At 48.0% G+C, this 20,501-nt stretch overlaps 1 protein-coding gene across 1 annotated transcript in view; it reads left to right on the forward strand.

Moving 5' to 3' along the window:
* The window catches only part of TTYH3 (tweety family member 3), a 200,430-nt gene that overhangs the window by 129,682 nt on the left and 50,247 nt on the right, over nucleotides 1-20,501 (forward strand). The window contains exons 3-7 of the mRNA XM_030212872.1: nucleotides 2,970-3,081; nucleotides 7,988-8,208; nucleotides 15,103-15,198; nucleotides 16,668-16,740; nucleotides 18,794-18,869. Coding sequence (XP_030068732.1) covers nucleotides 2,970-3,081; nucleotides 7,988-8,208; nucleotides 15,103-15,198; nucleotides 16,668-16,740; nucleotides 18,794-18,869 — 578 coding nt within the window. The remainder of the gene's footprint in view (nucleotides 1-2,969; nucleotides 3,082-7,987; nucleotides 8,209-15,102; nucleotides 15,199-16,667; nucleotides 16,741-18,793; nucleotides 18,870-20,501) is intronic.

The following is a 20,501-nucleotide window of genomic DNA, read 5'->3' on the forward strand; positions in this document are numbered from 1 at the left end:
AACTCAATAAAAGTTCCACAGAGTAACTCACAGCGAGAAGAGAAATGGGAACAGAGACCACGGATTCCAGAGATTGGAGCACACAAATATCTTGAATCAAAAGTGACTCAACACAACGTTGTGTTTCGGCCGGTGGGCCTGCATCAGGAGTCTGTGTGCAAACTTCAGAGGAAAAACATCAAAAGATGAAATCGTAAAATCTGCAATAAAAGTAGAAAGGTGGTCTTTAGAAAGACCGTTGGTTGTATATGCTGATCGATAATAAGACTAATTGCCACAGGCAGTTAGTCTTATTATCGATCAGCATATACAGCATAATTGCGGAGTTTACGATTTCATCTTTTGATGGTTTTCCTCTGAAGTTTGCACACAGACTCCTGATGCAGGCCCACCGGCCGAAACACAACGTTGTGTTGAGTCGTTTTTGATTCTCAACAAACCTTGTTTTAATTCAAGATATTTGTGTGCTCCAATCTCTGGAAACCGTGGTCTCTGTTCCCATTTCTCTTCTCGCTGTGAGTTACTCTGTGGAACTTTTATTGAGTTCTCCGCATATGCGGATGCTCTTTGGACTATTAATCAAATGAATCGCAATCGCACAGAATGTATACATACTGCCTTCCCTCCATGTGAGACGGGCTTTACAGGTGTAAAAACTTTTATAAAATTACCCCCATAGGGCCATTTCTATATAAAGCGCCTAAGCGTATTCTATAAGCGGCACCTAGATTTAGGCATGGAATATAGAATATGCTTAGTTGGTATCCCAGCACCTAAAACTACGTGCTTCCATTTACACCAATGAAAACCTGGTGTAAATCCCTGCACGTAGATTAACGCGGAGTGGGCCATATTCTATAACAGCGTGTACATTTTGAACCGCCCACGAAACGCCTATTTCCCTCCCCATAGCCACGCCCCTTTTGAACTGCACGCATTAGAATTTAGGCACAGTTCATTACAGAATACGCTTAACGAGTTGTGCACGTAAATTCTAATTATTACCAATTAGTGCTTATTGCTTGTTAAGTGCTGTTACCAACATTAATTAGCTTGTTCTGTTATGTGCGCTGTTATAGAATACACTTGGATTTCGGCGCAGATCTCTAGGTGCGCTGTATAGAATTCGGGGGATAATGTAAATCCAAAACACCTGTCTTCTACAAACATCCCAATAATTGTTTCTTTACTGGTATTATTTATAGGCATTACTTCCAAAACAGAATGTAAGCTTATGCTAATTCTGGATGCAGCCTTCTCTCTTCTTTTCCCTTTGTGCACTCTTCCGTTCCTGGAGTATGGGAAGGAGTGAGTGAAACCAGTGATGTAACTACAAGGGGTGATGGGGTCCTGCCCCCCCCAAAATTGGCTCTAGGGCCCCTGGTTTGGCTGGCGGGGGTCCCCAACTCCCACCAGCTGAAGCATTTGCCCCACACTGGTCTCGCCATACTGCCTTTCCTGCTCTTCTTAGTCACCCCGTGCACGCTCGTTTTAGTGAAACTGAGCATGTGTGACACTTTCAGGCTTATTTTCGAAAGAGAAGGACACCCATCTTTTGACACAAATCAGAAGATGGGCGTCCTTCTCACAGAGTCGCCCAAATCGGCATAATCAAAAGCCGATTTTGGGCGTCCCCAACTGCTTTCCGTCGCTGGGATGACCAAAGTTCCCGGAGGCGTGTCAGAGGTGTAGCAAAGGCGGGACTTGGGCGTGCCTAACACACGGGCATCTTTGACCCATAATGGAAAAAAAAGGGTGTCCCTGACGAGCATTTGGATGACTTTACCTGGTCCAGTTTTTGTTATGACCAAGGCACAAAAAGATGCCCGAACTGACCAGATGACCACCGGAGGGAATCGGGGATGACCTCCCCTTACTCCCCCAGTGGTCACTAACCCCCTTTCACCCTCAAAAAAGAACTTTAAAAATATTTTGTGCCAACTTCTATGCCAGCTTCAAATGTCATACTCCGGTCCATCACAGCAGTATGCAGGTCCCTGGAGCAGTTTTAGTGGGTACAGTGCACTTCAGGCAGGCGGACCCAGGCCCATCCCCCCTACCTGTTACACGTGTGGTGGTAAATGTGAGCCCTCCAAAACCCACCAGAAACCCACTGTACCCACATGTAGGTGCCCTCCTTCACCCGTAAGGGCTATGGTAGTGGTGTACAGTTGTGGGTTTGGGGGGGGGGGTGGGGTTGGGGGAGCTTTGTACCTGGGAGCTTTTTCTGAAGTCCACTGCAGTGCCCCCTAAGGTGCCCGGTTGGTATCTTGGCATGTCAGGGGGACCAATGAGCTGCGAATGCTGGCTGCTCCCATGACCAAAGGGCTTGCATTTGGTCATTTCTGAGATGGGCGTCTGTGGTTTCCTTTATCACCAAAAATCAGAAATGACCAAGTCTAAGGATGACCATCTCTAGGGACGACCTAAATGTCAAGATTTGGGAGGTCCCCGACCATATTATTGAAACGAAAGATGGACGCCCATCTTGTTTCGATAATACGGGTTTCCCCGCCCCTTCGCTGGGACGGCCTGCGAGGACATCCTCAGGAAAACTTGGGCGCCCCTTTCGATTATGCCCCTCCATGTGGACTTGGGGAACCCCGCCAGCCAAGGTATGATGATGCGGCCGGGGTGGGGGGTTGTGTGGCAGGGTGATGGGCCAAAATGTGCCCCCCCCCCCACACACACTTTGGTTTCTGGCCCCCTCCCCCGTCGAGGTCTGGCTACGCCACTGACTGTGAAACTGGGGTCATCTAGGATTTTTCCTTACAGGCTTCATAAGTGTGAAAGTCAGAAGCATACAATATTCCCTCTCAGTTTCTGGCCTGCACATTCCTCTGGGTTCTAAAGGCCGTGTACCATTACACAGCACCCAGCAGGGATTACTAACCGGGTCCTGGAGCCCACCCTATGTAACAGTGTAGAATGGCTGACTGATCCAGTTCTTTCATGCTCTCTCCCAACAGTGCTGGCATTGCCGTAGGTTTCTATGGAAACGGAGAGACCAGCGATGGCATCCACCGGCTGACGTACTCACTAAGACATGCCAACCGTACAGTGGCTGGAATCCAAAACCGGGTGAGAATAAGGCTGCTGGAAAAAAGCAAATATTCTGGGAATCTGTCCTGCGTGTTTGTGTGCTTATGTGTGTCTGTCTGTAACCTTTCTGTCCCTCTGTCATGGATGAACTCTTGTTCCATTATTTTTATCAACTTGGGCCAGAGACAGAACGCAGTTTCCATTTCAAGCCCCTCTTCCATCTGTATGCAAATTATTTTAGGAAAAGAAGGGATTTGCTGTTAACAATTAAAGAGAGGCTGTGATAAGCCAGCCTCGGTGGTCTGGTTTTGCAGGTAGGGAGACAGACTTCCTATTTGGATTAATTTCCTTAAATAGTGCTGTCATTAAAAAAAAAAAAAAAGGTTCTTGTTTTATCATGTTTTTTTTTTTGTTTTGTTACATTTGTACCCCACGCTTTCCCACTCATGGCAGGCTCAATGCGGCTTACATGGGGCAATGGAGGGTTAAGTGACTTGCCCAGAGTCACAAGGAGCTGCCTGTGCCTGAAGTGGGAATTGAACTCAGTTCCTCAGGACCAAAGTCCACCACCCTAACCACTAGGCCACTCCTCCACTGTTGCTACTATTTGAGATTCTACATGGAATGTTGCTATTCCACTAGCAACATTCCATGTAGAAGTCGGCCCTTGCAGATCACCAATGTGGCCGCGCAGGCTTCTACATGGAATGTTGCTAGTGGAATAGCAACATTCCGTGTAGAATCTCCAATAGTAGCAACATTCCATGTAGAATCTCCAATAGTATCTATTTTATTTTTGTTACATTTGTACCCCGCGCTTTCCCACTCATGGCAGGCTCAATGCGGCTTACATGGGGCAATGGAGGGTTAAGTGACTTGCCCAGAGTCACAAGGAGCTGCCTGTGCCTGAAGTGGGAATTGAACTCAGTTCCTCAGGACCAAAGTCCACCACCCTAACCACTAGGCCACTCCTCCACTGTTGCTACTATTTGAGATTCTACATGGAATGTTGCTATTCCACTAGCAACATTCCATGTAGAAGTCGGCCCTTGCAGATCACCAATGTGGCCGCGCAGGCTTCTACATGGAATGTTGCTAGTGGAATAGCAACATTCCGTGTAGAATCTCCAATAGTAGCAACATTCCATGTAGAATCTCCAATAGTATCTATTTTATTTTTGTTACATTTGTACCCTGCGCTTTCCCACTCATGACAGGCTCAATGCGGCTTACATGGGGCAATGGCAGGTTAAGTGACTTGCCCAGAGTCACAAGGAGCTGCCTGTGCCTGAAGTGGGAATTGAACTCAGTTCCTCAGGACCAAAGTCCACCACCCTAACCACTAGGCCACTCCTCCACTGTTGCTACTATTTGAGATTTTACATGGAATGTTGCTATTCCACTAGCAACATTCCATGTAGAAGTCGGCCCTTGCAGATCACCAATGTGGCCGCGCAGGCTTCTGCTTCTGCGAGCCTGACGTCCTGCACATACGTGCAGGACGTCAGCCTCACAGAAACAGAAGCCTGCGCAGCCTTCTACATGGAATGTTGCTAGTGGAATAGCAACATTCCATGTAGAATCTCCAATAGTAGCAACATTCCATGTAGAATCTCCAATAGTATCTATTTTATTTTTGTTACATTTGTACCCTGCGCTTTCCCACTCATGGCAGGCTCAATGCGGCTTACATGGGGCAATGGAGGGTTAAGTGACTTGCCCAGAGTCACAAGGTTATTCTGGACTCCTCATACTAAATGGTAATAGCTGTTTTTTCTATATGCAGAGATGCCAGGTTACCCAGTTCCAGGTTGGAGATTTTAGGACATTCCTGGATTTCTGACCACCCCATTCTGGTGCATTATGGGACTTGCAGCACTTATTTCAACAGACAGGGTCAGGCACCACAAATCCCACACTGCTTTGGGCCGGGTTTCTGGCGCCCCCCTGCAGCCTATTAGTCGGCGCCCCTACCCTCCGATCCTTCCCGCCCTCAGCTGAGCTTCCCGATGACAGCCCTCCTCTCTCCATTCCCCCCCCCTCCCCCCCGCCCGGCGCATGTTTAACTGTTTTACTTACTGGCAGCGAGTGGCGACGGCAGTGATGAAGAAGAAAGCACTGCGGGCTCCTCCAGCTTCTCCCTTCTCTTCCGTCACAGTGTCCCGCCCTCGCGGAAACAGGAAATATGTCATCGGAGAAGGCGGGACACGTGTGACGGAAGGGAAGGGAGAAGCTGGAGGAGCCCGCAGTGCTTTCTTCTTCGTCACTGCCGTCGCCACTCGCTGCCAGTAAGTAAAACAGTTCAACATGCGCCGGGGGGGGGGGGGCACGGAGAGAGGGGGGGGCTGTCATCGGGAAGCCCAGCTGAGGGCGGGAAGGATCGGATGAAACCTCCGAGAGCTGCTTGGGCGAGGGTAAGCACGGCGCGGCGGCGTCCTCCAGAGGTCGGCGCCCTCCTGCCATGCTTACCTCGCTTACCGGGTTGGCACGGCCCTGGCTTTGGGATGTAAGTTCAAAACCAGGACCAGCCACAAAATCTCCAGCCTGGAGCAGGCGTAACTTATTTTCAGAGTTGTGACTTGCCGGTGTTGCATTATTATTGGTCCATGGTATGATCTGTGGCACCTCAAAGCATGAGATCCAAAGGAGGTGGGGGGGGACTTGCTTTGGTCTCAACAGCCCATGCACATCATTCTCTTATGAAAAGTCTTATTGTGGTTTAATATGAAGTATTGCAGCCTGCAATGAATCCCATATATTCCAGGACCTATAGAGCTGCCAGAGCTCCACCCACTCTGCATTGGGGCTAGTGAGAAGCTCTGAGTGAGTGAGCTGGAAAGGTTTTCCCCCTGGAGCACAGCATTGCTTAGCTGCTTACTGGCAGATAAGGTTTGTGCCAGACCTTTACAATATCCAGTATTGTAGGCAAGTAGGAGCCTGGAGGAGAGAAGGACGCATGAAAGATAGGACAGGAGCAGGAGCTTTTGTGGAACATCCGTTTTATTTGCGTGCCCTTTCAGTAAGATAATCAACATGCTGAAAGTTGTTTGGACCTCGTAATGAGGTACAGCGTTCGCTCTTCGTGAGCTCCTGTTACTGGGAGTGCTTGAGTGGTGTCAGTGGAGCAAGCAAATTCCGTTTTCCCAAAGGTCTGAGCCTTAGACGTGTCTTTGTCTTTTCCTTTGTTCCTCCATTTCTACGGGGGAAATAATTTATGCCAGGTTTGGCCCAGCCACTAGACAGACTGTCCTCCCAAGACTCAACGCTATTTAACTGGCCAGAACAGCTGCTGAGCGGTTAAATAGCGCTTAACTGGCTATCCATCGATATTCATTATTTTTGTTACATTTGTACCCCGCGCTTTCCCACTCATGGCAGGCTCAATGCGGCTTACATGGGGCAATGGAGGGTTAAGTGACTTGCCCAGAGTCACAAGGAGCTGCCTGTGCCTGAAGTGGGAATCGAACTCAGTTCCCCAGGACCAAAGTCTACCACCCTAACCACTAGGCCACTCCTCCACTGTTGCTACTATTGGAGATTCTACATGGAATGTTGCTATTCCACTAGCAACATTCCATGTAGAAGTCGGCCCTTGCAGATCACCAATGTGGCCGCGCAGGCTTCTGCTTCTGTGAGTCTGACGTCCTGCACGTACGTGGAGGACGTCAGACTCACAGAAACAGAAGCCTGCGCAGCCTTCTACATGGAATGTTGCTAGTGGAATAGCAACATTCCATGTAGAATCTCCAATAGTATTCCATGTAGAATCTCCAATAGTAGCAACATTCCATGTAGAATCTCCAGTAGTATCAACATTCCTTGTAGAATCTCCAATAGTAGCAACATTCCATGTAGAATCTCCAATAGTATCTATTTTATTTTTGTTACATTTGTACCCCGCGCTTTCCCACTCATGGCAGGCTCAATGCGGCTTACGTGGGGCAATGGAGGGTTAAGTGACTTGCCCAGAGTCACAAGGAGCTGCCTGTGCCTGAAGTGGGAATCGAACTCAGTTCCTCAGTTCCCCAGGACCAAAGTCCACCACTGGGCCACTCCTCCACATCTTCAGCGGGAGATAACCGGCTATCTGCTGCTGAATATCACCAGCTATCCGTCGATTTTTTTTTTTTTAAAGCTGGTTTAGCGATCATATTTAGTCACGTGAAAACATGGGATATCTCTGGCTAAGTCTTTAGCTGGTTATCTTTAAACTGGCCGAAAAAACCCCGGTTATTCAGTGCCAGTCACCAGAAACGGCCGGCTCAGCGCTGACCACGAGAGTTAGCTGGTCTATCTCCCGCAGTTTTAATACCAGCCCTTAGGTGCCTGCCTAGGGTGGCTGATTGGGGGGGGGGGAGGTGGTGGTGGCAGCGCAGCTCCACTGTCTGAGGGAGCCTGCCACTGCCACTTGGGCTTTCCTGTCCCTTCCTAAAGCTTAAACAAAATTGAGTGCTGCGCAAGCCCTGTAAATACAGGCTCACGCTTAGCGGTGTTCACCTCCCTCCAAGGTAGATGTCCTGTTGGAAGGAGGCGGACATGGCAGTACTTGCTTACGGGGACTCGTGATGCAGTTGGTCTTTTCCAAACTTCTGACTGGGTCAGCCTGGGAGGAGGTAAAGGAGGGTGGGGGTAGAGAGGGGAGGAAGATGCTGGATGCGGGGTGGGGATAGTGAAGGGGATATCAGATGTTAGTCACCTGGGGGAGGGGGAATAAAGGGGAAAGAAAGATGTTGGGCGCTTTGAGGGGAAGAAGATGCTAGCAACCTGGGGGATGGAGGGTGTTAGAGAGGAGAAGGGAAATCGGTGTACTATCGGAAGGAGGTAGGGAAGGGAAAGGCCTTAGAAAATGTTGTACAGTATGTGTGTGAAAAACTTGAGGAAGTGACAGGCAAAAATTCCATCTAGTGCATCCCTTCTCTCTCATTTATACATTATCTGCCCACAGGTACTAGATACAGCAGAGGTTCTGAACCAGACAGTAGAACCAAATGCGCTCGTTCTGGAAGAGATATACATGAAGCAGACAAATTATGTGCACATAGTCCAGAAACTGCAGAGGCTCTCTGGCGATCTCCTTCAGCAGGCCACGGGGATCCCCTTCTGGAAGAATGAGCGGCTCTCGTTAGAGGACGTGGCAGCCCAGGTTGATCTGTACGATTGGTACAGGTAGGTGTGATGATCTGCCTCAGGAGCAGTGGCGTAGCCACAGGTGGGCCGGGGCCCACCCGAAAGTAGCACACGTTTAGCGGTAGCTGGTAGGGATCCCAAGCTTGGCCAGCTACTCTCCACGATGCTCATTTTTCAGCGCATGCCTGCTGCAGACTGCCAAGGTGGAAAGAAACATTTTCCCATCACTTGAGATATTATTTTGGTGGTGGTTGGGGGGGGGGGGGGGGGGGAACAACACTCGGTGCCCACCCACTTCTTGCCTAGGCCCACCCAGAATCTGTTGTCTGTCTACGCCTCTGCTCAGGAGGACTCTTTTCTGTTGGGTACGGTTATGTGGATTAGATAGATGTCTGTAATTGTTACGTATCCATTTTTACCACTTAAGTTCAGAGCAGATTACAAAAGACTCAGAACTGCATACAACAGCAGTAGCATAAGACAACAATTATGACAATGCAAAACAGTTAACATAAACTCATACAAATACACAGTGATTAAATAACAATGAATTCTCATTAATAAAATAAGACACCAACCTAAAAAGTAACAGTACTGCAAGATTAACACCCAAAAAATACACATGCACTGGATGACGAGACAGGAAATGAGATAGAATTGAATGAAACCCATTTTAATGTATGAAGAGCGAAAAATACCCCCTCCCCACTTCTCATTTTAGTTCACCATTGTGTGCTACTGTACAGTGGCGGGCAACCTCGGTTCTCGAGGGCCGCATCCCAGTCGGGTTTTTAGGATTTCCCCAATGAATGTGCATACACCCACAATGGAGAAACCTCAATTCCAATATAGTTGTATCATAGAAACATGCGTAATATGGACAACCAACAAACCTTTACTCTGTATTAGAAAAACTATTAAAATGTGATAAATATCAGGAAATTGTTATAGTGCAATTCTTCAAACACACACCACATACCCCAAACATATCTTCATTCGTTCCCAACTCCACTATATCTATTTATTTATTTATTGCATTTGTACCCCGTGCTTTCCCGCTCATCGCAGGCTCAATGCGGCTTACATAGTAACAAGAGAATACAATCTATAGTAACAGAATCAACAAAGCTACACTGGCTCCCACTTAAAGAACGCATCACGTTCAGAATATGCACCCTAGTTCACAAAATCATTCACGGAGACGCCCCAGCCTGTATGTCAGACCTGATACACTTACCACCCAGGAATGCTAAAAAAATCATCCCGCACATTCCTTAATCTTCATTTCCCTAACTGCAAAGGTCTAAAATACAAACTAACGCATGCGTCAACCTTCTCTTACCTGAGCACATAATTCTGGAACGCGCTTCCGCGCAACTTAAAAATGATCTATGAACTAACTAACTTCCGCAAACTACTGAAGACCCATCTCTTTAACAAGGCATACCACAAAGAGTAACAAATGTGAACTCCTTTACATATATCCAGAACTGTCTTACAATATTTGCTTGTTAAAATACTATCATGTTTTTATTATCATGTTACCCCAAATCCTTCTGTAATACCAAATGTATGTTTTTGCATGTTGTCACCATTCATGATGTATTGTAAGCCACATTGAGCCTGCAAAGAGGTGCGAAAATGTGGGATACAAATGCAATAAATAAATAGGACAAATGATCAAGGAGTAAATGGGATAGAAGAGGTATGAGAAAAAGGATAGGGATAGGTAAGGCGGTGGAGCGATTAAGGAGAAGATGGGAAGAGCACGGAGGGTAAGAAGGTTGGTAGGAGATATTTTCTGAGTCATTGTTGTTAATGGTTATTTGAACCGGTAGATAGATGGTTTGCTTATGTTTATTTATGATAGGTCCAGTCACTTGGGTAAACCTGTTTGAATAGATGGGTTTTCAATAGTTTCCTAAAGGGAAGATATTCATTAATTGCCCGAATGTATCTAGGTAGAGCATTCCAGAGTTGGGATCCCAGGAAGGGGAAGTTAGATGCATGGTAGGTTTTGTACTTTAAAACCTATAGACCTCAGAACTCAATTTCCTACTTCTGCATTATAATATTACCGAAACGCCACGACTAGATCCAAATGTACTCAGTCCACTGTTCACGTTCATAAATATACTTGGTCCAGTGTTCAGATTCATAAACACATGGCATGAAAATATCCAGCCGTCATGTGACATGTTGTAAATCCAAAGTGTCCAATCAGTGTGCTTCAATAGCTCCCCACATCCGAGGTGTATATCTAGTCCAGGATGTACATTCTTGAAACTGTAAAATACGGTCACCAAATCACCGGAGCCTGTTTTACATCAACTCTAAACCCAACACGGTCCGCGTTTCGCTCCTTCATGCGTCATCAGGGGTCGGACCTCTAAAATGTAATAACAGTCACTATAACATACTCCACACACGCTATATCAAAAATATTCCATATTCAAATATGCATGAGATCTGTTTGCATGCACTGTCTCCATTGTATGGAAATAGATCTCATGCATATGCATTGGGGAAATCCTGAAATCTCAAAGAGTAGCAACATTCCATGTAGAACTTAAGAGTGGACTAACACGGCTACCACACTCCTTTACACATGTAGAACCCCAAAGAATATTTATTTAGATTTTGCTCATACCTTTTCACTAGTAGCTCAAGGTGAGTTACATTCAGGTACTCTGGATATTTCTCTGTCCCAGGAGGGCTCACAATCTAAGTTTGTACCTGAGGCAATGGAGGGGGTTAAGTGACTTGCCCAAGATCAGAAGGAGCAGTGGTGGGATTTGAACAGGCCACCTCTGGATTGCAAGACCAGAGCTCTAACCACTAGGCCAAAGCTCCTGATTAGATTTATTATGACTTCAACTGCTCATTCTGTGCATCTTGCAAAGCCAGTTCAGTATTCCTGTCTCTTGAATGTACTGAAGCCCTCCGGCGTCACTCCCGCTGACATTCATATCTAAATACCTCCACTACAAATTGAAGCCTGCTGTGCTTTGTCTTTCTAAAGACGTGGTTGTATGAATCAGGGCAGAGGAGCCTAGAACATGAATTTTGTGCAGTATATTTGCAGTAAACAAACGTGATTTTGTTTTCTTTGCAATGTCTCTTCAAGTTAATAAAGTCTCTCGCAGTATATGTAAATATACTCTGGCCAATCTAAGGTGGGTTAACCACATATAATGAAACGTCCTGAGGGAGGGAATGGCTTTTAAAGCTTTGGGATCAATATTCAGCGGCATTTTTCCAGGTAGAAATGGCTCCCTCCCGGTCGCTGATTTATAACAGTATTATCTGGATAGTGCGTTGTACATTTTTACTTTCTGCCCTGGTATTATCCAGATAGTGCTGGGGCTTTTTGGAGGTGGAGCTGACAGTCATCTGGGTGCAACCATACATAAGTACATAAGTAATGCCATACTGGGAAAAGTCCAAGGGTCCATCAAGCCCAGCATCCTGTCCACGACAGCGGCCAATCCAGGCCAAGGGCACCTGGCAAGCTTCCCAAACGTACAAACATTCTATACAATCAAGCCATTGTGACATCACTAATGAGGTTGGCTCTTATTGGTGGAATGAGCCACTATGACATCACAATTGGTTAAATCACTGCTCTATGTAATAAAAGTGAGCCAAGTAGAGGACATTACATAAGTAATGCCACACTGGGAAAAGACCAAGGGTCCATCGAGCCCAGCATCCTGTCCACGACAGCGGCCAATCCAGGCCAAGGGCACCTGGCGAGCTTCCCAAACGTACAAACATTCTATACAATCAAGCCATTGTGACATCACTAATGAGGTTGGCTCTTATTGGTGGAATGAGCCACTATGACATCACAATTGGTTAAATCACTGCTCTAAGTAATAAAAGTGAGCCAAGTAGAGGACATAAGTACATAAGTAATGCCACACTGGGAAAAGACCAAGGGTCCATCAAGCCCAGCATCCTGTCCACGACAGCGGCCAATCCAGGCCAAGGGCACCTGGCAAGCTTCCCAAACGTACAAACATTCTATACAATCAAGCCATTGTGACATCACTAATGAGGTTGGCTCTTATTGGTGGAATGAGCCACTATGACATCACAATAGGTTAAATCACTGCTCTATGTAATAAAAGTGAGCCAAGTAGAGGACATAAGTACATAAGTAATGCCACACTGGGAAAAGACCAAGGGTCCATCGAGCCCAGCATCCTGTCCACGACAGCGGCCAATCCAGGCCAAGGGCACCTGGCGAGCTTCCCAAACGTACAAACATTCTATACATGTTATTCTTGGAATTGTGGATTTTTTCCCATTATTCAGCCCCAGCCCTATCCGGATAATTTAGGACAGCAAAATAGCTGCCTTGTATCTGATTATTCAGTGCCGGTGTCTGGGTTCAGCCCGGCACTAAATACCCAGGAATAGAGCATTTGAAGTCACTTCTGACCACGGTGTTTAAATATTGGGAGTCTGTTTCTAACTCTCAGCCTCTTATTTCTCTGTATTAGGGGCGTAGCCAGACTTTGACAGGAGGGGGGGTCCAGAGCCCGAGGTGAGGGGGCACATTTTTGCCTCCCCCCCCCCCCGGCGCCGCCGACCCCCTGGCACTGCAACCCTCTTGACCCCCCCCCCCCCCCCTTCCTGCCGCTTACCATCTCCCGCCACGTACCTTTACTGGCGGGGGAACCCAACCCCCGCCAGCCGAAGTCCTCTTCTTGGCCGCGCGGCGTTGCTGACCCCCTTCCCGCCACCAACCCTCTCCCGCCGCGTACCTTTGCTGGCGGGGGACCCCAACCCCCGCCTGCCGAAGTCCTCTTCTCGGCTGCACAGCGTTGCCGAATGATCTGATCAAGTTTGAATCTGTTTCTGTGCGTGCGTCTGACGTCCTGCACGTACAAATTACAGGACGTCAGACGCACGTACAGAAACTTGATCAGATCATTCAGCAAGCAACGCTGCGCGGCCGAGAAGAGGACTTTGGCTGGCGGGGGTTGGGGTCCCCCGCCAGCAAAGGTACGCGGCGGTGGGAAGGGGGGTCGAGAGGGTCACGACAGGGGGGTCCAGGGCCAAATTTACGGGGGCCCATGCCCCCGTGGCCCCATGATCGCTAAGCCCCTGCTCTGTATATGGACCTGCGGTTAAGGACCTGTTAGTGGAACTGAGTCACAATTTTCTCCAATATGAGAATTCAGACCCTGGTGACCCTTAGCAGTCTCTGCAGAATGAACACTTCCTCTGGCTAATTAATTAGTAACAAAATATTTCTTACAATTTTTGCCATGAGTTGTGAAAAACATCAAGTTGATTTTAATCTTATGAGATCACATGTTGAAATATGAAATAGTTAATTGAATTGGGGGATATAGAGGGTGATGTAAGAACGTCTGCATAAAGGAATTGATACGGTACGTTTCCTGATTTGTGGCTGGATCCAACCATTAGGCGAGACTAAGCAGTCGCCTAGGGCAGCAGCTTCTGGAGGAAAGTAAGGAGCCGCTGCAATCAAAGTAGAAGAATAGATCCGGACAGGCACACAAACTGGAAGAACCATCAAGATGTACTTTTATCTGCAGGAAGGATGAGAAATTTTCAAATAGCCCATTTAACTGGGTAAATGACGTTTGGAAATTGTACACACAGGATTTAATATTTAAATGCACAGTGTCTTGGGAGGGAGACCGCAGATTAGGGGCATGAAAATTTATTTGAGGGGGGGTAAAGCTGAAGGTTCACCTAGGTCACCCTGTACCCTTTCACCAGCCCTGATCTGTGGTCGTTATCCCCGCCAGTTTCTCCCACTGGGATCTGAATGAAGAAATTCCTTCTGCAGAACTCTTCATTCAAAACCTACGTCAGAAGTGGGGTGGCTGGAAGCAGGTATAAATGCTGGTGGGTCAAAACAGTGGCGTAGCTACGTGGGGCCATGGCCCCCCCCCCCCCAATTTCCTCCATGCCCCTGGTTTTGCTGGTGGGGGTCCCCAACCCCCGCCAGCTGAAGCCTTGTCCAGCGCCTTTCTCCAGTGCCGCCGAGTTGCCTGCCCTGCTCTCTCCTCCCCCTCATGTCCTGCACACTCCTTTTAGTGAAATCGAGCATGCTCAGTTTCACTAAAGGGAGCGTGCAGAACGTGAGGAGGAGGAGAGAGCAGGGTAGGCAACGCTGCGGCGCTGGAGAAAGGCGCTGGACAAGGCTTCAGCTGGCGGGGGTTTGCAGTTAGCAATTGGGGGAGCGGCAGACCAAAATGTGCCCCTCCCACCGTGAGGTCTGGCTACGCCCCTGGGTAAAAATGCCCAGAGCATATCTTCTTTATATCTCTGTGTGTACCTCTTCTAAAATCGCTGATTTGCAGGGATAAATTTGCTTTTTATAGGTGTATTCACCATCTAAAGCTTTAAAGTCTACTGCTAAAAGTGCATGCACTAGATGGGCTCAGAGGGTGTAACTTTCACCTGAGATGTTTTAATAATGGTCTTTCATTGCCTTTGAATCCTGACTTTAACGTTCATGGCAGTTTCCTAATTGTGGCATTTGCTGTGAAACTTGCTTTTGCCAAACTTATTCACAGCAAGAGAAATGTTCTTTTCCCTTAGGGCAGGAGGTTCATAATCTTTTTGTGGTTCTCACACTCCTTTAACTGAACAATGAAACCCTCACACCCCCTTCCTAAACCGCGAACATGTCGCTAAAATTGCAGTAGTGCATTTATACTAGGAGTGAACTATCCTAATAGTGGCCGTCACTCCGCCTAGAAAGTTTCAGTAAATTGCCTCTGATTTTAAGATCCTTCTCCACGTCCGGTTTGATCTCTTCCTGTGTCCCTTGGGGCTGTGGGTACCTCTGGTTAAGAACCCCCCTGTCTTAGAGATTGTGCTTTAATTAGGGAAGGAGCTGGCTGGTTTAATTTGTGACTGCTCTGCTTTCTGGTTGGTCTGCAGGTGGTTGGGGTATCTGGGCGTACTCCTTTTCCACGTTCTCATCTGCCTGCTGGTGCTGTTTGGCCTTATCCGGAACTCTAAGGCCATTCTCATAGGGTAAGTTGACATACGCGGGGACAGTAATTAGCCTGTTACTCTGTTTTTCTGCCGTCATTTGTAGTGTTTCCATCAGTTACTTAGGGGGTAATTTTCATAAAGCATTTTTCACATGTAAAGCATATTTTGCATACAAAATATGTCTACTGTAATTGTACACAGGGATATGTCTACAGTGGTGTAGCTACGGGTGAACCCGGGTGGGCACAGGCCCACCCATTCTTGTCTCAGGCCCACCCTGTGGCAGCACCTCACGTCAACATCTCTCCTCCTCTGCTGCATCCCGGCATCTGCCCACCTGTCAATAAACCCTGTCCCTCCCTGGTGTACCTTACAGGCGTCCCCAGCACCTGCAGTGATTCATTATTGCTGCCTGTGCCGGCCCTGCAGGCTTCCATTTTTCCGGGTCCCGCCCTTGCTTTCATCTTTTCCTGTCTGGCAGGATACGACCGATGATATCCTAGGACAGCCCGCCCACCAGCCTGCTCGTTTGTCCAGAAATCCGGACAACGGGCAGATTGCTAGCCTCCCCTCCCCTTATTTACTACTGCCCTGGTGGTCTAGTGACCTCTTCCGCCTTCGGGGCAGGAAAGAGCCCCCTCTTTCCTGCCTGGAGCGCTGTCCTGCATGGATCCTTCCTGTTGTTGATCTTGACACCGATTCAAAATGGCCGCCGAGAGTTGAAGTGACCTTGCAAGACTTCAACTTGGTGGCCATTTTGAATCGGCGCTGAGATCACCAACAGGAAGGATCCATGCAGGGCAGCGCTCCGGGTAGGAAAGAGGGGGCTCTTTTCTGCCCTGAAGAGGTCACTAGACCACCAGGGCAGTAGTAAGGTAAGGGGAGGGGGGTGACGGGGAGGGAGGGTGATGGGGTGTGTGACAGGGGGGAGGGGAAAATGTGACAGGGGGCGGGGTTGGGTGTGAAAGGGGGTGGGGTGTGTGGTGGAGCATGTGTCCTCCTTTTTGGGGGACAAAATATGGTAACCCTACTTTGGGAAGAGCACTCTTTATAGAATAGTGCTGAGTGCCGAATTTGGCCTACTTTGGGTATCCGGACTTAGGGCAGCTGAAACCTGGTGTAAATCCTGGTGCATAAATTGGTCTCAGATCCCCGCTATTCAGTAACACTGCACCCATCTTTTCTGAACACCCCTGACCTCATGGCCACACCCCCTTTTGAGTTGTTACGTGATCCAATTTAGACACCTATTTACAAAATAGTGTGTAGCCAGATCGGTTCCCAGATCATAATTAGTGCCAATCAAGTGCTTGTTAACGCCAATAATTAAATCATTGGAGCCCACTAACTAATTATTTTGGGCGCCCAAGGGTCTGTGCCGATTCTTGGGTTGACCTTGTAAAGTTTGTTAGATGCCCATTTTCAGCCTACAACGTAGGTTCCTAAATTTGGGCCACTTTGTGATCTTTGAATGTTGACCTCTGAGTGCCTTTTCCTTTGTCCTGTAGGGTGTGTTTCCTGGGGGTACTAGCCCTTATCATCAGCTGGGCATCGCTGGGCCTGGAGCTGGCTTTCGCTGTGGTAAGTAATTCCAGCTTCTGACACCATAGGCCATACGCTAAGCCAGGACTGATTCGTTGTTTTGAAAGAACTTGTAACCGCGCCTCAATGAAAGTGAAACCCGTGAAAGTATAGTACACGTACTTGTACCTAAACGCTATTCCATAAATATGTGCATATCTGATGTCGTATTTCACAGATGCGCACTCACATAGGCGGAGCCTGCGCAGGACCCACACACACGTAAACTTAGGGGCCCTTTTACTAAGCTGCAGTAAAAAAAAAAAAAAGGCTATGCGTTAGTGGCGGGAACCGTTTGTGCTAGGCGCTGAGGCCCTTTTTACCGCAGCAGGTAAAAAGGCCAAAAAAAGACATGGCTGTGCGATAAGATTGCTCTTACCGCATGGCCATGCAGAGGAAAAACCACCACCCATCGAGGTGGCGGTAAGGGCTTCCACGCTAACCCGGTGGTAACGGGATAGTGCGCAGCACTGCCTGATTACCACTGGGTAACCCCCCTGCGAAAATATTTTCTGAATATTTCGGCTAGCACCGGAAATGCTGCGTGCTGGGGGGTAGAACTACGTGCCCCCCCCCCCGTGTTGGGCAGGCGGTAGCTCCAGATTGGTGCTCGGTGGTCTTACTGCCACTTAGTAAAATGGCCCCTTAGAGAATATTATAAGTTTACACACTTGTCTCTGGAATTTAGGCGTCAGCACTTACCCCAGCTCTAGAACTAGTAATTATACGAGAAAATAAGCCTACTTTCGGTAAAGAATAGGCGCAGTTTAGATACACTTTTATAGCGTTGCCCCCTAAGGGGTCAATTCTACAATTAGGCGCCTCCATTTAGGAGTCCTGAGGCTGTGTGGAAAGAGCCTGTTCTACGAAACAAGAAAAGAAAACAGGCAAAAGAACCGGCCATACGAAACAAGAAAAGAAAACAGGCAAAAGAACCGGCCAGCGGCTAAAAAGTCAGGTGAAATATATTAAAAGCAGCCTTTGGTAAAAAAGTGTTTGTATGATCCTGTTATGTGTTAATAAAAGCCCAAAATATTTTGGCAACAAACTGCATCGGGGCACACTTGATCTTTTATTATAAGGACCTAAAACGATAAAACAGAACAAGCCACGTACATACAATAAAATCATAATAATTCTATATCAATATATAAGTGTAATTAAATAACCAATAAGCAGTAAGAGTGGACACAAGCACATTAAAAGTAGCACGTTCAAAATGAAATAAAGTGAAAATGATAAAACTAAATAAAATGAAAATAATAAAACAAAAATTAAGAGATTAAAAATAAATAAAGACTAAAAAAGGAGGTGCATTACCTTAAACTTAGGTAAGGTCAGCATCGGCATGCACAGGAGAAGAAAGAAGAGCAGGGGGCAGGCAACGAACGCAGCTGTGTCGGAGACCACTGAGCGTCAGTGCGCACAGGAGAAGAAAGAAGAGCAGGGGGCAGGCAACGAACGCAGCTGTGTCGGAGACCACTGAGCGTCAGTGCGCACAGGAGAAGAAAGAAGAGCAGGGGGCAGGCAACGAACGCAGCTGTGTCGGAGACCACTGAGCGTCAGTGCGCACAGGAGAAGAAAGAAGAGCAGGGGGCAGGCAACGAACGCAGCTGTGTCGGAGACCACTGAGCGTCAGTGCGCACAGGAGAAGAAAGAAGAGCAGGGGGCAGGCAGCGAACGCGGCTGCTGGAGACCAGCGCTGAAGAAGGCTTTGGCTGGCGGGGGTTGGGGACGCACGTAAAAAATGAAATTACTGCTCGGGCCATGTGGTAGCCGGGCGGTAGTTCCGAATTGGCGTGGGTAGGCGCCTACGCGGCTTAGTAAAAGGGCCACCTAGACCTCCACGAGCACTTTTGTATTTTCTATGTATGTTTTTGTTTATTGATTTATGTGTGTGTGGGGGGGGGGGGGGGGGGTTGGACTGCGCCCTGGATAAGGGCTGGTTAGAAGTAATAAATTTCCGTTTCAATTTTATTGAGTTGAGGGGACTGTTGACCAGGAACCTCCTTAGTCTTCTGGATTTACCTGGGACTTTCTTCTACTCCTCCAGGGCTCCAGTGATTTCTGCGTGAATCCCGACGCCTATGTCGCCAAAGTGGTGGAGGACTGTGGCCTACTGAGTACAGGTTAGAGCTGTATTTTTGATATCCTCTGCATTGCAGCACATTTTCCTCGGCTTGCCTATCCTTTTTTAATTGTTTTAATTAATTAATTTGTACGCTTGATCCACGCAAATTGATCCTGGATAGGCGACTAAGCAGGTAACACAACAGAATAAGAATCCTAGTTATTGCTGATGGAGAGGAGGAGAGAGTAGAAGGGAATAGGGAGGGCAGACAGGGAGTAAATTAAGCAACAGAGTCAAAGGAGGCTGTGATTTGAATGACTGTAAATGAAGGTTAAGTACATAAGTATTGCTATACTGGGAAAGACCAAAGGTCCATCAAGCCCAGCATCCTGTTTCCAACAGTGGCCAATCCAGGTCACAGATACCCGGCAAGATCCCAAAAATGTACAAAACATGTTATACTGCTTATCCCAGAAATAGTGGATTTTCCCCAAGTCCATTTAATAACGGTATATGGACTTTTCCTTTAGGAAGCCGGCCAAACCTTTTTTAGACTCTGCTAAGCTAACTGCCTTTACCACATTCTCTGGCAACAAATTCCAGAGGTTAGTAGCTTTGTGATGGACTAATTCCTACCTCTCTTGCTAGCCCTTTAAGCAGACTTTTTACTAAAGCTTAGCATGCTCTAAATGCTGGATGTTTTGGGGAGGCAGTAGACCACCAGGGCGGGTGAGGGTATGGTTGCCCATTGGGCCACCAGGGAAAGTTTTTGGTATCCAGATTGGTGGGGGATATCCCACTGAGCCACTAGGGAAATTCGTCCGGGGGGACGTTAGGGGGGGGGGCTGGAGGCCCACCTGACCTCCAGCCCTCTGTGTCCGTGGGGGTTGGGGGGGGCTCCCCATTCCTCCCCAGTGCTCCGCAAACCCTATCGCCAGCTCCGAGCTGACGTAGGGTTTGTTGCGGGACCAGCGTCAATGTTTGTCGCACTGCCCGCTGAGCATTGAGGATGAATAGGTAATACCCTGTTTTGCATGCTACTTGTGGTCAGAGCCAGCGAGCTTGTCGTTTCACTTGCTCACCTGCTCTGATCATGGGACGGGAGCAACAGGGGCGTAGACAGATGGCCAATTTTAGGTGAGCCTGAGCCCAAGGTGTGGATGGGCATGGAATTTGTCTTCCACCCTCCCCGGTTCCAGTGGCCACCCCTTCCCACCCACCCGCCTGTCAACCAAAATATTAAATACCAAAGATGGTAGAGACCCCCAAACCCCCTCCTCTTCGGGCAGCCAGCAGCACTTGTCTTGAGCTGCCGCTGCCAACAGCAGGCTATGCATGCACGAACCCTGAGCATATGCAGCAGGGCCAATGTTGATGTCATCTCGAGGCAAGCGCTGCCGACTGCTCTTTGGAAGAGTGCTGGCTGCCCAAGGAGGAAATCTTCAGCTGGCAAGGTTTAGGGATCTCAGTTAGCTACGATTCTGGGTGGGCCGGAGTCCAAGATGGGTGGGCTCCGGCCCACCCAGGCCCACCTGTAGCTACACCACTGGGGAGCAAAAGCACTAATAACCTCTAGGGCTCGCGTTTGCTTCTGATCATCGGGGCATTAGTGCGTGCTAATGTTGTCCCTAGTGGTAAATTGTAGGGGTTGTGCATTTGTAAACTGCATTTGATTCATTTGGAGGCGTAT

Source organism: Microcaecilia unicolor, chromosome 8 (assembly GCF_901765095.1).
Source record: "Microcaecilia unicolor chromosome 8, aMicUni1.1, whole genome shotgun sequence".
In the NCBI taxonomy this organism is placed as follows: Eukaryota; Metazoa; Chordata; class Amphibia; order Gymnophiona; family Siphonopidae; genus Microcaecilia; species Microcaecilia unicolor.